Here is a 16,716-nt window from a genome sequence, read left to right as displayed (position 1 = left end):
AACCATTTGTTCACTTGTTCACTTCACGTATGGAAAATCACTAGTTTAATGCTCAGAACTCAACAAAACCTACCTTTATAGCCAACCCTAAACCTTAAAGCTAAACCTTACGGTTAGTGTCATTATTACAACAAGCAAATGTGACGTGAAAAGCGCAATCGCTGAAGCAGCCACATCATTTTATGGTGCTTCTATTACACTTCCAATCCAAATATTATCCAAATATTTATGCACTAGGCTATTGTAAAAGTGTTGAGATGTCATACTGTAAGATAGCATTGTGTGAGGAACAGAGTCAATGTGTTTATGAACTGATAATCTGCCATTTTACTTGTGCGCCTCTAGTGTTCACCAACTGCTGTGATGCATACGAGCCACATACAAATTATTTAGAAAAGATGTAGTTTTACTCCCATGATTCTATGAGATCAGGTAGACCAAAATGTGTTTTTCTTTCTTCAGTGGAACACAAAGGAAGATATTTTACAAAAACTATAATCCTTATTTTATGTACAGTGAAAATGAATTGGTACTGGGACTGTCAAACTCCAAAAAGATACTCAATACTCAAATGTTTCCCATGTGACTTATGCTTTATATTATATAAATCTTAATGATAACTTTGTGTGAGGAATATACAACAATTTAAGCTGTTATTTGCCAAAATTCTTCCCCTCCGCTGTTGCTATCAAATATTATGCTAGCGTTCAATTCAAACATGGTGCATCCAATGATGTCAAAGCTGATATGTCATTTTTTTTTTTATCTTGACAGCCCTATTCCTATTCATTTCCATTGTATGGAATAGAGCAGTGAAGAAATTGAGCTTTCGACAAAATGTTTTCCTTTGTGTTCCATGACAGAAAGAAAAACATTCAGGTTTGGAACAATATGAGAGTCAGTAAATGATGACAGAATTTTCATGGGTCAACTAATCCTTTAAAGTGTTGCCGCGAACCAGCTAGTTTACAGTCTCATTGCGTGTGAGAGACAGAGTCTGATCCTCTGACTCCACCCCCCAGAGAGAATGGTAACCCTGGGCAGGACGTGGGATCTAAAGTGGAGAATCCCTCAATGTTCTACAGCGCAGTCAAGAAGGACAAACAGAGTCTCAGGAAAAAAGTGGTGAGATATTACAGTGATGAATCTCTTTTCCATGCATATGTATGGCAAAAGATATAATATACTGGCCCTTCTCTTGTTGTAATTAGCTTTCCACACTTAGCCTTACCATTAAAGGGGATATTTCACCCCAAAATGGAAATTCAGTCTTTGTTGACTCACACCTGTGTTGTTATAACCCCATTTGACTTTCTCTTTTTTAAACAAAGGGAGAAATTGTGAAAAGAAATTGTGCTCAGTGATGTCACACAATGGCAGTTTATGGTCACCTCTTCAAGTTTCAAAAGGATGCAAAAGTAAAATTCAGAAATCTAATAAATTATTCAATGAGACTCATGATTGTTAAGAAAGCATACGATTAGCTTTGGTGAGAAACAAACCGAAATCTAATGTATTATTTAGTAAAACTGTGGACCGATTTTTACTCTCCTCTGTGCGTTCATGATGCAACATGGGGCATTCAAAAACAGGTCCACCACAGTGATAGAAACAACAGAACACAACACAGCTGTACACAAACCAAAGAACAGAACTTACTAAATATATCTGATGAGTTTATAGTCAGAGAATAGATGCATTTCTTTGCCCAGCCTTATTTGTTTGAAACGTAGTACTCAATCAAACTATGAGAGACAGAGGAGGCTGAAGGCAGCTACAGTAACACTGTGTCCTAACCTGATGGCAAATGACACATGATAAAAGGTAGCTTTTCTTTTGTCCTAACCAGCCATGACAAGTGATGGGACATGCTGTTGATCGCTTGGTTTCTATTTTCAGCATTGTACAGTGAAACCCCACCCACTATGAACTGGCCTCAGTCCAAAAACTTTGTAACAGTATATTGAAGCCTGCATCTCACTAGTCAGTTAAAAACAACTTGATTTTGGATGAGAATGTTACACCTGCCGAAAGTTTTCGCTGAGGTATCACTCTCTTCAGTCAGAGGTCTGTCACAAATGCTCACCAGTTCACAATGGAGATGAAACATTCCCGCTTCATCTATCTCTCAGTTTGATTGAGTACTCGGTTTCAAACAAATGAGGCTGGGCATAGAATTGCATCTATTCTCCAACTGCATACTCATCAGACATATTACGTAAGTTCGGTTCTCTGGTTTGTGTGCTGCTGTGTTGTATTCCTTCAGGACAATCATGAGTCACATGGAGTAATTTATTAGACTTCTGAATTATACTTTTGTGTCTTTTTGAAGCTTGAAGAGGTGGTCACCATGAACTGCCATTGTATGACACAATTTGTTTTTCACAATTTCTACCTTTTTGTTAAGAAAAAGAAAGAAACTCAAACAGGGTTATAACAACACAGGGGTGAGTAAACAACAACTAAAATTTATTTTTGGGTGAACTAACCCTTTAAGTCTTTTTAAAATAATTGCTCACATACTTCCTGCATTTTAAAATGGCCTGAAGAGGAAAACAGTGTGATTTTATCATTCACTGATACAAACACCTGAAAAAGTCATGAATATGAGCTATGTTCTGAATAGAATACTAGTTTACTCCTTAGTGAATACTGTGTAGTATACACTGTACAGTTTACTGCCTTCTACGTTTTAAAAAAGTAAGTGAACATTAGGCGCTATTCCAAGATAAACATTTAAAACAGTAGTATGCTACATTGCTGTCACATGGCCTCATTACATTGCTTGTAAGTGGCATCCAGTTTTCATCTTGGAAATAATTACATTTTGTCTTAATAAAAGTCATGTCTGTAATTACTTCCGGTTCAGTCAGCACTCTGGAAATGGAAGTTGAGCACATTGCATTGTGGATACATTATTCTGTACAGGATGCTCTGGTTATTATTGCACATTATAGCAAATGTAGTTGGCCATTGGGGTATTTTTTGCAAATACATTCACATTTGCTTAAGTAGTATGCTAGTATGCTATTCTGAACAAAGCCATTGTGATAAAGCCAAGTGTGGATGGCACGTTACACCTTAGGGTCCCAGTGTAACCTGTGCTTTAGCATATCCTTACCTCTATTCTCCCATCCTTCATTGCTTTTGTGCATTCTCTGTCTGTTTTTCTTCCCCTAACATAGCTTAAGACTGAGCTCCTGGGCTCAAAGTTTAACTCCATCCTAGAGGAAGGCACGGTAAGGCTGAAATTTAAAATGCGCATGCAAACAAATGGGTGGAGGTGAACTGATCTGCTATAGACAACAACAAAATCTAAATATGGAACACTATTTTAGAAACAATATCCAATTCAGACCAAGTTTTTTATTATTTTGTAAATACCATTCTGTTTGTAACACTTCTGTTGTATTGCTGCCTGTAAGCTAACAGTTCACCATGTGCTAGCAACCTCATTCTGTTCAGCAGCTAATTGCTAACCATTTGCTTTTGAGATTGTCTTTGTTCAGAACTTTTATTTTGACAAACGGATGGGCAACAATGGTTTACTAGTAGACTTATTGTCCAACCGACTAGTCGATTTGGGAGGTTAATGAGTTATTGTAGATTTTTTCCCCTTCTTTTTTTAAAGCACCGCTGCTCCAAACATTTAGACAGACCCTGAGCCAGCCTGTTCTCATCAATATTATGTGATTGTGGCAACATTTTTGCAAAACTAAATTACATGCCTTATTACTGGTTTTGAGACAGTTTCCAAGTTAAATGTACAGCGGAGGGTGGGGGCAAAAGTGTGTGTAATGGTGTTGGAATCAGATTAGGTTTTTAAGGTGGATATTAGATGGAGGTTTTAATGAGTAAAACATACCTCCCTAACCTAAAACTTTAGCCTAAACCTAAACCTAACCAATAGTGATCTAACATCAAATGATAGAAAACCAAAACAGACATCCTTACCCTAAACCAAAGCCTAAACCTAACCAAAAACAAAATGCGAAATGAAATGCACATTTTCTGAAGCAACCACGTCATTTCGTGACACTTTTGTTTAAATTCTCAGCTTTTGCATTTGGCTGGCTCGAACCGTGGACTTTAGAGTCCAAAGTCCTACACTCTGTCAATCAGGTGAGCTTCTGTGCAAACTAGTTACATTGGAGTAAGTGAATAAATGTTGGTGGAACATTTATACACTTAAATGTTAAAATGGAAGCGGTAAAATTTATCATTTTTCAAATTATGCGTTATAGTGTTTCAATATCATAAAATGTTGTGTGCGAGTAATAGAGACAAAAATAAGTGTTTATAAAGTCATAATTAGCCGTTGTAGTGATTTGTGTAAAAGTGAATAAAATGAACTGTTGTTGGAGCAGCTGTAGCGCCTCCAGTGATAATTTCACCAGCGAACTGCGAAGGAAAATAGAACGCAGCAAATAAATGTATTATAGTAACATTCACTCTGTTACGACTAGGTTGTAAAAAGTCCAACTTTAAAAGTGTGTCTTGAGAACCCTGCTTATGGTTCCATTCCGGTGTGCTCTGTCTAGCTGTTTGAAAAAGGCAGCCCTACATGTGAATCCAAAAAAAGCACCATTATAAAGTTAACTAGTCATTCAGGTGATCTACAGACTAGTTGATTTTAAAATTGTAAAATTTTGCTCATACCTATTTTGACGTACTGAGATTTTCTGTTCAACCTTTAAATATTATGTTTACTCTGTCTTCATAGGGAGACGACAGTGATTACCAATCTGTTGGCCCAATGGGAGTCATGGAGAGGCAAGAGCTGAATTACACAGCCCTAGAATTTCTTGGACGACACCGGGAGGGAAGCTTCAGGAGGGCTGATGGTGAAGGCAGTGACTATACTGAAGTTAAAGCCAAATGAACCGCGATTCTTCCCTGATGCCTCGGCCAAACGGGACACGGTGGCCACTAGGGTCCATTCATTCCTCCTTCCCCAATAGTTTACTATTTCCCCCACATTAATGCAGCCTTGTTGAGTCATCTCTTTGGAACACACTGCTAAAAAAAACAGCTTAGACCAGCATTAATTTTATGCTGGTTTGAAACTGGTCTAGATATGCTATTCACCAGCAAAAAATGCTGGTCAACCAGCATGGTCTTTCTGGCATAGCTTGTTGACCAAGGGAGGTGTGCTGGTTAAGCTAGTTAAGAGGCCTGGCCTCCTGGCCTGGCAGGCACACCACATAACAGCATCCAAAACACAACATAGGCTGGTCTTTTCAACAGGACACAGATATGAGATATATATATATATATATATTTATACTGTATATATATGTATATATATGTATATATATATATATATATGTATGTGTGTGTGTGTGCACACTTGATGTCCATTCTTGACTGCAACCATACCATGTATATCTTTTTCTTCTTGTTTTTTGGAAGGAATAACTTTAGAAATGAGAGGTAATAGTTTTCACCTAGTACAAGAACCTTTAAAAGGAAGGGTCTATTTTTCAAGAGTTAGAGCACACGCCTATTTGCATCCGTCTAGACTCTTTTTCCATTGTTTCCAGATGTTTCCATCTTTGACTGTTGACATGAACACATTCAGTCTGAACGGCCCCTTATAGTTTGAAGAAAGCTTGAGGAAAAAATGGTATTGTTACAGGCAAGTCTCAGTTACTAGTGGTCCTTTTCACTGTGTCCGCTGTAAGTCGAAGCATCAGGGAACAAGGCACAATCTGTGCCTTGATGTACTGTATAAGCACTAACCCCAAGTCTGGGAATGTTTGGGGGGGGATTAACACTCTCTCAAATACAGCGGTTGTTTCAGTCTTTTTCTGCACGTACTAGTCTACACATATTTCAACATTCATCTGCTGATATTCCACCCCCCACCTGAAGAAAATGCTGAAGTGTTTTTGGGATTTCACTGTAGATTCAAGTTGATACACTTTATCTTTTCTTTACAGTTTGATCGTAATATATTCATATTAGTAACTGAAAACAAACCGGAACCTGGATTTTTATTTTTATCTGGCACAAATGTATTCAGACATATATTTGTAAGTTCTTTCATTTATCTACTCAAATTTGAGACATTTTCCAAGTACAGCAAGGAGCAAAATAGGAAGTAAAGTTACTATAAAGCGTAATATCTGATGGCCATCCCAGCCCTGATACAAACTGCAATCTAATAGGGTAAAGCTGAGATTTCATATCAGTAGAAATTCATATTTAATAATTAAATATGCTAAAAGACTGATTAAAAAAACTAACAAATGAAGCCCTTTAAACAGATAGGAAGGTATCTCTTTACCTAAGGTGCTTGACATAAATGTAATGTGTTATGTAATCATGTAATCCTCTGGCAAGGTTGTGTTCATTTAGAAGTTAGTTAAATGGTCAGCATATTTGCATAACATATTAATTATATTAAATTAATCACATCTTATATCCATAAGGCATTCAGATTGGCACCTTGGTAGGATACCAATGTATGTAAATACTCTGCATGATATATAGTTCTGTGTGGTTAACCTTTTGACTACACAACAGGAACATACATTGTGCAACAATGGTGTATATTTTGCAGAAATTCAAACACAATGACATCATATGTGCATATACAATTACGTTGTAGTAACACAAACTGTCCATGTTTGAAGATATATACACAAGTGCTATACAAGTCTTTATTTATTTGTAAGCAAATGGATTTGGGGGCACATTTGTAAGTCTGATTTTACACTTTGAGTGTTGTAAAGAATATTTGTATGTATCTGACTGTATGATGGCAATAATAATGAACAAAGTAATGTTGTCTCCTCATTGACATAATAATGCAGAAAAGAATCTCTGATCTTTATTTAAATTAGCCCAACTCATTCATAATAATTTAAATGATGTTCTTTGCTCGCTTTCATTTTGTTTAATAAAAGTCTCCAGCCTCAAATGGTGTCATTATTTTATTTTATTTTTAAACCAATTAAATAAAGTATTATCATTATGTAAAAAGTAAAGACCTAATATCAAAGGTAGAATAGAAATAAGAAATTATGATCCAGCATGAATTTCCTCTATAAAAAAATATGATCGTGTCTGGAAACATGTGCATGTAAAATATCTAGAAATAGCATTTTAGCTTAGCGTAAAGCGGACAATTTACACAAGGTTTATTTCTATTTCTTCTGCTCAGAACTTAATTTGTCTGCTCGTATGAATGTAACACATCATAAGAAAGCGTTTCACCGCTGTTCAAATGCACTTTGGATCACATCATTTATATGTATAAATGTTTCAATCTGAAAGCACTATATATTAAATGAAACAAATGAAAAATAAAAATGTAAAGAAATCTCTTCAGTATTCAAAATACTTTTGGAATGTAACTATTCTAGTAACAAATGATTTAAATTGTAACTGTAGTGGAATACAGTTACTTATATTTTGTATTTTAAATATGTAATCCCGTTTCAAGTATTCTGTTACTCCCCAACCCTGTCCATGGTACAAAGGAAATGAAACACATTTTTAATGTTTAAGGACAAACCAGACACAGATGAAAACATATTAAACAATTGCTTTCTTGATTTTGGTTTCGTTTTTCAAGAAAAGTTCTTCAGCTAACTGGGAACATTTAAATGTTTTGTATAAAAATGTAATACCTTCAAATCTATCATTTTTTATATTTATGGCCATAGTCTGTGTGACTAATAGAAAAGGTGAGATTGGGCAACCCTGACTTATACCTCTATTCATTTTAAACCATGATGTTGATCCAAATGGCAACTTAATTGAGCTGTTACAGTCATTGTATAAAGTTTGAACAGCTCATTTAAAATATTCTCCAAAACCAAAACATTCTAAAGTCTCCAACATAAAGTTATGATCAACAGCATCAAATGCTTAAAAAAAAATAAATAAGATTTTATTAAATTATTATCTTCAATAAACTCATTGTAATCAGTTAAAACCAAAATAAGCCTTATATTGTTACAAATGTGTCGACCCTTAATAAATCCTGATTGACAGTCAGCAACAATGGGATCAAGACACTTCTTTAGTGTTTAAGCAAATATCTGTGTAAAAACTTTTACATCATTATTAATTAATGTAAAATGGCCAAACATTTGCTAAAAATTATGGGTCTTTATTGGGCTTTGGTAATAAAGTTATCAAACCTTGCCTCAAATAACTGGGTAAATAACCATACTGAATAGAATCTCTGAATACAGCTAACAACAAAGGTGGTAATTCATCTTGAAATGTTTTATAAAATTCACTAATTAAACCATAATTTCAGGGTGACTTATTGTCCTTTAGTTTGTTAATACAAGAAAGTTCTTCACTTAATATCTCTTGATCACACATTTTCACAGAGGACTCACTTAACTTTATAGCCTTCTTTGCAAAAGTACTTTTACACTACATTTCTTTTACAGTGGTTTTATGGTGTCCTTTTCGGAGCTTGACAGCCTGAAGTCACTATTCGCTGTAATTACATGGGAAACAGCAGTGTAACATTTTTTTTCAATTTTATTTAATTATTCACTTTATTTTTTTTCCTTTTGCATTCCACAGAGCAAAAAAAAAAAAGTTGGATTTGGAATGGCATTAGGGTGAGTAAGTAATGACAGAATTTTTATTTTGGGGTGAACTGTTCCTTTAAATATTCCACTGTTGAAGATCATTTAATTATCCGCATTCCTTCTCACCTCATTTCGCTGGCTCTCAAGCAGTACTTTGGCAGTTTTGGTCTCTTGAATGCACAGCTCCAGTGCTCTGCCTGTGTCCTTGTACTGTCTGCGCATGTCTGAAGCCATTTGCTCCAGCAGGATTTCCACCAGAACTAGCAGAGAGAGAGAGAGAGAGAGAGAGAGAGAGAGAGAGAGAGAGAGAGAGAGAGAGAGAGAGAGATGTTCTTTTCTTTGTTAGCTTTGCTAATGTTGCAGATGCTCTCCCACTCTTCTGGATTTACAGAGTTTCTGCATCATAGACAATACATTCTTACTAAGTCTGTTTTGTAGCAATAGACTGAAATAAACATTTCTATATTTAGTTTGTTTTGAGTAATTCTAGACACCAAGTGGTGAAGTGTTCAGTAAGGATAAATCTTTAATCATTTTACTGACATAGCCATATACATTTATTGAGTTATATTTAATAGACTCCAAAGAGTTTCTTAAAGGGACAGTTCACCCAAAAATAAAATTCTCTCATCATTTACCCTCATGCCATCCCAGATGTGTATGCATTTCTTTCTTCTACTGAACACAAGCAAAGATTTTTAGAAAAATCTCTCCACACACAATACTTTGATCTGATACACTTTTATCGGATGATGTTTTATCTATGGATTAAATAGTTTGATGTAGTTTGATAGGTGACAGAAATTCCCAATTCATCCACACAACAAAATTACATTTTGTCTGTGGCCAGAGAGCGCGCGTGTTGTCAAAACCTTTATCTCCAGTGTAATTTGGTTGTTTCAGTTTGTGGGAGAGTTAACAGCGTCTCTAACTAACTTAATAATAAAATAAGAAAAACACCCTCACGATTCAGATGATACCTTTTTAAAGGCCAATGTCAATAATAAAATGTTAATAATATTATAATGTTATATTAAAATACATAGACTCAATTGCGATTCAGGCGATACTTTTTTAAAAGGTTTATTTCATAATAATATTCTAAAATATTGTTTTTAATGTGGACTGACCACAGTAGGCATGCTTCGGATCCTTTGTGAGTCACTCTTAGGACTTAAAAGCTGTCGTGGGTTTAGAAGCTACTTTTTGCATTAAAATGCTTCATGAATTACACTTAGATGACATGCCCCTAATTTTTAAGAGTTGCTTCTAAATTTTTGCATTAGGACCTTTTTTTAACCTTAAGATTTGTTTGGCCCTGATCAGTATTTAAGTTATATTTACTATAAATTCTACGATAAGCATGAAGAATGTGAATTGACTAAAACAAAGAGACTATCTCTGCAGAACAAATGTAGCTTTTCCCAATCAGTGGGCGTTTTCAAACCATTGAGATTCCCTAATTTCATTGTACTGTATAGTTTAGAAACGCCCATCCTGTTTGGAAATGCCCAAAGATTACTACATTGAGATTCCCTCTTTTCATTGCCTAGTTTAGAAACGCACATTGCGGTTTGAAAATGCCCACAGATTTGAAAACACCTATTATTGATTTGAGGATGAGTAAATGATGAGAGAATTTCTTTTGGGGTGGGGGTGAGGGATGAACTTTCCCTTTAATGCAGCTCAACACTAAATGTAACTTCTATCTTACCCTACACTGGCAAAGTTTGAGTTCTCTCCGTTTACATTGGGCGAACTCTCTGTGGGAACAGAGCAGAAATCATATATACACACAGCTTGAAATTTGTCTTGCAGGTCCTTCTCCAGATAAATAATGACAAATAAACTAACATTACATTGGATCAAATTTGAAAGTTTGGACACACTTGACTGAATTTACAGTATATATTAAATCTAAAGGCTTATTCTTAAATGCTTGAAGTGAGTTAGTGAGATATAAATTAACTAGAAAAATATTTTTGCCTATTTTTAATATTTACGCATTTCAATTTCATAACAAAATTCGATCAAATTGAATTGTTTGATATTTAGCTAAATTAAATAAAACTTATTTTTGTATTATTGTATTAAAGATTACTCAATTAAATATGATGGAATTTTTTTTAATTCTTTTTTTTATTTGAGTGTCGAACGTTTTTAGATAAATTATACGAGTTTTGATTGTTTAATATTTTTGGTCAATACATAATTCCCATCCATACATGTTATTTAATAGTTTTAATGACTTTAACATATTAACATATTTACTAAATAGTATTAACACAATTTTTGACTAGTAGTGTAGCAAAGATTTTATTAAAAAGAGTTCTTGTTACTGAATAACACAACAAGAACGTAGTGTAGTCAAGTCAAGTCAAGTGGTTTTTATTGTCGTTTCAACCATAGTACAGTACACAGCAAAACGAGACAACGTTCCTCCAGGACCATGGTGGCTACATTAAACAACATAGGACCAACACAGGACCACATGAGACAACACAACGAAATAAAATACCTATATAAAAAAACCTACATATACCTATATAAAGTGCACGTGCAAACATGTGCAAAAAGTACAGGACAGTACAACAAATTACTGACAATGAACAGGACAATAGACACAGTGCAGTGCCGACCAGTACTCAGTAGTGCAAAAAGATGACAGTTTCTAAAATGTAAACATAACATACTATGAGATAATGTTCTATGCACATAGCAGTTATTGAGGTAGCAGACAGTTATAAAGTGACTGTAATTAAAGTGCAACTCAGGACACGTGTGTGTGTGTCAAACCAGTCTCTGAGTATTGAGGAGTCTGATGGCTTGGGGAAGAAGCTGTTACACAGTCTGGCCGTGAGGGCCCGAATGCTTCGGTACCTCTTGCCAGATGGGAGGAGGGTAAAGAGTTTGTGTGAGGGGTGTGTGGGGTCGTCCACAATGCTGGTTGCTTTGTGGATACAGTGTTTTTTGTAAATGTCTTTGATGGAGGGAAGAGAGACCCCAATGATCTTCTCAGCTGCCCTCACTATCCTCTGAAGGGCTTTGTGGTCCGAAACGGTGCAAGTCCCAAACCAGGCAGTGATGCAGCTGCTCAGGATGCTCTCAATAGTCCCTCTATAGAATGTAGTGAGGATGGGGGTTGGGAGATGTGCTTTCCTCAGCCTTTGAAGAAAGTAGAGATGCTGCTGGGCTTTCTTGGTGATAGAGCTGGTGTTGAGGGACCAGGTGAGGTTCTCCGCCAAGTGAACACCAAGGAATTTGGTGCTTTTGACGATCTCCACAGAGGAGCCGTCGATGTTCAGCGGAGTGTGTTCACCTTGTGCTCTCCTAAAGTCAACAACCATCTCTTTTGTTTTGTGTATACAAGAATGTAGTGTATACATGTAATTAAGTTTCATAAATATTTTTTTTCAGTTTCTCCTTAATTCCGCCAATGCAATACATTTTAGCTTAGTGAATTAATAGTTTGTAGTTCCATTAGCCTGACCTGCTAGTGTGTGCTGAAGCAGGACCATCATTCCTTCAGTCACCTCTCTTTCCTTCTGCTCCTCCGCTGCCTCATCATGAAACAGGTCAGTTGCCACCCGCTTGTGTCTGAGAATGTCCCACAGACATCACATAATCAATGGGAGAAGGTTTGAATTGAGGAGAATAATGGCCTAATTAATAGATACATCTAATAATTGGGTATGTTGATTTTAGTACAAGGCAAACACTTGATTTGAGCACAAATAGAAGTGCCTCTCAGCCAGACAATGCAGAGTAACTTTGAGAGGCTCAGAGTAGCTCTCCAATGCTTTCTCCACACGACTCTTGAATATAATGAGGGTCTCAATCTCCTTCACCATCTCCTCAAACTTCTGCTCCAGTTGCTGCCTCCATGTCCTTCATTCCCTGCTCTAAGGAAGATGAGCAAGGCTCATCGAAAAATATAAAGGGTGTGCAGACTGTTGATAGATAGACCGATATATCGGCCAGGCTCATTAATTGGGCAACATTTTGCCATTTTAATAGTTGCAGTTCGGCATTGGCTGATAAATGTGTCTGAATGACCAATTAACAGGAGTTGTCATTTTGTCAAGTTCCAGTTTAAAAATTTGCCTTAAAGTGTATTTTATATTTTGCTTATTTATTGTGTATTTTATTGCTTATATGCCATCATGAAATTACATTGTGTATGTCTGCATTATTTCAGTCAACCAGACCATTATATGCGACAGGGTAGCATATCTGTGAGTTAACAGAGGACAGTTTACACTGCAAAAATAAATTGTAATTAGTATTTTGACTTGTTTTCCAGTAAAAAATATCTAAAAATCCCTAAAACAGGATAACTTTGCCTGAGAGGCAAAATTATGAAAGATATATTGTAAGGCATTTTGTTTTTCTTCGTATTTGAAGAATAAACCTCAAATTTGGTTAGATTTATGTTTAAAACAGAAAAATAAACAATTCGGAAAGAAGTTTCAAGAAGTTATTTATATATTGTTTTAATGTAATTAAGATGTGGAACTTTTTATTTAGGTCATTATTTTACATTATGTTACATTGTCACTTTAAAGCCTCATTGTTTCCAAAAGCAATTAACATAAAGGTATAACAGAAAAAGGCAAAATACGGCGTGGTTTTGCGCACAGACGTTTCTTTTTACAATTCGAAAGTAGCGTGAACAAATTATACTGCTATCGCTAGTTAGTTGATGTCCCGTGTCGCAAATCCAGTGACGCTGATAGTGACGATTCTCTCTGACCAATCAGTGATCTGCAGGGTTTTGATGCCACAAATGGTACCAGGTACTATCCACAGTGGAAAACCCCCAAAAAGCGAGCAGAGTCGAGTCGTACCGTGCAGTGGCAAAGCCCCAGTCTCTCAATACAGTATATTATCTAATCTATGTTTTAAATATTGTCAAACGTCTTGTGAACATGACTACATCTGGAGAGGTTTACTGTCTCAATGTAGTCATGTTTACCCAGACATGCAGACAGTTCTTCAGGAGAAGAATTCTGGGCAGCAAGTCGTCCTCGTACACCGTTTCCAGACAGGTCCCTCTCATCCACTTCTGCATGGCCTGTGTAATCCTCGCTGTCATCTGGGACCGGGCCTTCCTCCTCCCCCTCCAGGATATCACCTACTGCCACACAAATGTTGGTGAGGATGCAACAGGCAGCAATCACCTTCTGATCTCCAGTGCCCTCAAGAAGAGCACGTTTTCAACATTCCAAATATGCACTCAATAACGTTCCTTGCCCTTGCATGGTTTCTGTTGTACTGGGCTTCAACTTGGCTTGTTAATCAAAATGAATGTAGGAAATGTATGGTGTATTTCACGGTCACAAAAGTAACAATTTGCTGTATCTTGTGTGTGTGTGTGTGTGTGCGCGTGTGTATTTATCACTTTGTGGGGACCATATGTCCCCATAAGGATAGTAAAACCCGAAAACCCATTTTGAAAATGTAAAAATTCCAAAAGTTTTCTGTGAGAGTTAGGTTTAAGGTTAGGGGATAGAATCTATAGTTTGTACAGTATAAAAACCATTATGTCTATGGAAAGTCCCCATAAAACATGGAAACGCAACAGGACGCAGCATGCATGGGTATACTCCATCTCCTAATAGAAAATACCCAGCTGGTGGATACAGGGCCTGTTGTTACAGGGGCGATCTGCGTAGGACAAGCGCATCATGTACAGATCCTGGATTGCCAATATAAATGTGCCCTTGTCATCACAGATGCCCTGTAGTATAACTGATGTGAAAAGTTTTCTGTTTATGTAAAACAAAAATGTGTGGCTCTGGAGGAGGAAGATTGCTGATGTGACACCCATCGATGGCACCAGCAGCACAGCGGAATGCCTCATGACCAGCAAGGTGTGCAAAGCCAGCCCGACCTCCTCCATCAAGGAAATGAATTGCTCTGTGGAGAATGGTAATCATTTCCTCCACAAGGTTGTGGACGGTCCTGCAAACTGTTGCTAGTGGCATGTGAAAGATGTCTGCAGTTACCTTGTAGGAGGCTCCACAGGCAAGCCAGTATACCGTGACCAGCACCTCCATTTCATGGCTCCATCCACGGTCTTTTTGCCAGGGTAGCATCTGGACCAGCATGTTGATGCTGTTCCTGGAGAGCCTGCAGGCTGGTTTCAATTCAGCTCCAGAAAATAACTTGCCGAAGATAGGCACCTGGTCATTCATCTGTCAATACATCTTTAAGGGAATTTGGTCCTGTTCAAAAAATAAATAAATAATAATTTAGAATTGTTTATTAATTGTTATTATGTATTTATTGCTTATTTATGTTTTATTTTAAAATTGCTCTTTTATATTTATTCAACTGTATTCTCAATATATTTAAGCAATATCAGATGAGCAAGAGTGCGATATGCCCCCACATAAGCACTGCTGTGATTACCTACGGCACTTGGCCTGCGGCCGAATCATGATTGCCAGTGTGATTTTGCTTATATACAACAGTTCAATCAACAAGTTCTACATTTCTAAAATGTGTTTCTAAAATTAGGATAAACGGAGTATGGAAAAATAGCATCCAAGTGGGGGAATTTCTCCCTATTTAGCAGTATCCAGTGTGCAAGAGTCGCTATATCACTATAGAAACCGCATTTTGTCCTCCACCATTTTAAACAGCACCCATTGTGTAATTAATCAGTCTGTTGTGTCTGTTATGTTTCCTCCCCGTCTAGGGGTCGGGAAGAAAACTAACAAGTTATAAGGAACTTAAAAAAAAAAAAAAACATGTTTGGAGGTCTTAACTCCTGTCCCAGCAACAATAACCACAATAGGTTACGAAAACAGTTTTCAAGTTTGTTCTCTATTAAATACAAAACAAAAGGGAAGCATAAAGTCTTCAAGAGGGGACCAGGCCAAAATATCAAACAAAATTAGTCTAGCTGAAAGGGCGGCACAAACTACTTACCCTTACAGACAAAGAAATAGAAAATAACAAATCTTGCCTCACTCCCTACCTAGCCATAAACAAGAGAAAACAGGTTTAAATTAACAACAAAGAAAATGGCGCCCACCACTCTACCGCTTCCGTAGATACCAATGGGTGGAAATGATTGCACATCCAACAAAGGAACCTATAGTACAATGTTTAAATTGAACAAAGAACAACTTGTAGTTTCCAATTAACAACAGCACTAAAACACAAAGGCTATCAACACTGGAGCAGGAGGAAAGAGTCTCTCCTAGCAGACTTTCCACCTCAGCTTTATTCCCATGTTCTTCTGGTAGTGCACCAATCAGAGCTGCTCAGCACTCAATCTTAATCACTCACAGCTGATGTAAATTAACCTGGTTGGGATGACAGGGAACACAAGGGAGACAACAGAAAACATACAAACAATGTATAGTCAATATACATGCAACTTCTACATCCACAGATGTAACAAGGAAATAAAAGAAAGATACTCCCTGGGATGTAACAGTCTCTCAGCTGTGATGAGCCGTAATGCTGAAGTTGTTAATTTAAAGCTGATCACAAAGAGCTGTTGTATGTAAACGGCTGACGCGGATTCCCTTCACGTCACCTGAAGGGGGGTCAGGACTGGTATCTTAGGGTTGTCCCCCCTAAAATATCATTAAAATATGTGTATTGTAAATAATATAATGATATATTCTTAAAATAATTGTTTAAGAAATAAAATAATACAAATGCAAACGGGGCAACAACAAAAAAAACCTTGGTGTCCCCTTCAAAAATTGCTCTTGAGAATTGTTATGTTTATTGTCCCCCCCAACATTTTGATGGAATTTTCACCCTTGCTCAACACATATGCACTGCTCTTATTGCTCTCACAGTGAAGCGTTGGAGTGCTGACAGTGTCAGACCATCAGTGCTCATGGAACGTATCTCGTCCAATCAGATTTGAGGACCGGAACTAACTGTTGTATATTGTCTGATATGAATTATTGAAGTCTACCAGAATTAAATTTCCTTAACAACCGACCTGTTTGGTCCCGACTTGCTGATGCATGAGGTTTCTATTTCTATTATTGCTTGATAGGCAGTATAAGAGCATACCTGTCTTCCCAGGTCCTGAGTCAAAAAGTTACTGTAGCCTACATGATTACTGTATCATAGACATGAAATGTCCTGTTTGTGTTTAAGTCTGTCCTGGTTAATGACTAAT

The 16,716-nt window shown here is 36.8% G+C and overlaps 1 protein-coding gene and 1 pseudogene across 4 annotated transcripts in view; one reads left to right on the top strand and one right to left on the bottom strand.

Moving 5' to 3' along the window:
• Window positions 1-6,919, top strand: part of LOC127631378 (myelin-associated glycoprotein-like) — a 32,642-nt gene extending 25,723 nt beyond the window's left edge. For 2 of the 4 annotated variants that reach the window (XM_052109477.1, XM_052109478.1), the window contains exons 11-13: window positions 1,023-1,125; window positions 3,186-3,239; window positions 4,724-6,919. In XM_052109477.1, the coding sequence (XP_051965437.1) occupies window positions 1,023-1,125; window positions 3,186-3,239; window positions 4,724-4,882 (316 nt within the window). In that variant the 3' untranslated portion in view covers window positions 4,883-6,919. The remainder of the gene's footprint in view (window positions 1-1,022; window positions 1,126-3,185; window positions 3,240-4,723) is intronic. The other 2 variants (XM_052109479.1, XM_052109480.1) reach the window with 2 other exon arrangements.
• On the bottom strand, window positions 5,105-14,758 carry LOC127631701 (tektin-1-like; annotated as a pseudogene).
• Between the last annotated feature and the right edge of the window lie 1,958 nt (window positions 14,759-16,716).

The sequence above is a fragment of the Xyrauchen texanus genome, chromosome 38, assembly GCF_025860055.1.
Source record: "Xyrauchen texanus isolate HMW12.3.18 chromosome 38, RBS_HiC_50CHRs, whole genome shotgun sequence".
Taxonomy (NCBI): Eukaryota; Metazoa; Chordata; class Actinopteri; order Cypriniformes; family Catostomidae; genus Xyrauchen; species Xyrauchen texanus.
This window is presented reverse-complemented; position numbering and strand designations above follow the sequence as displayed.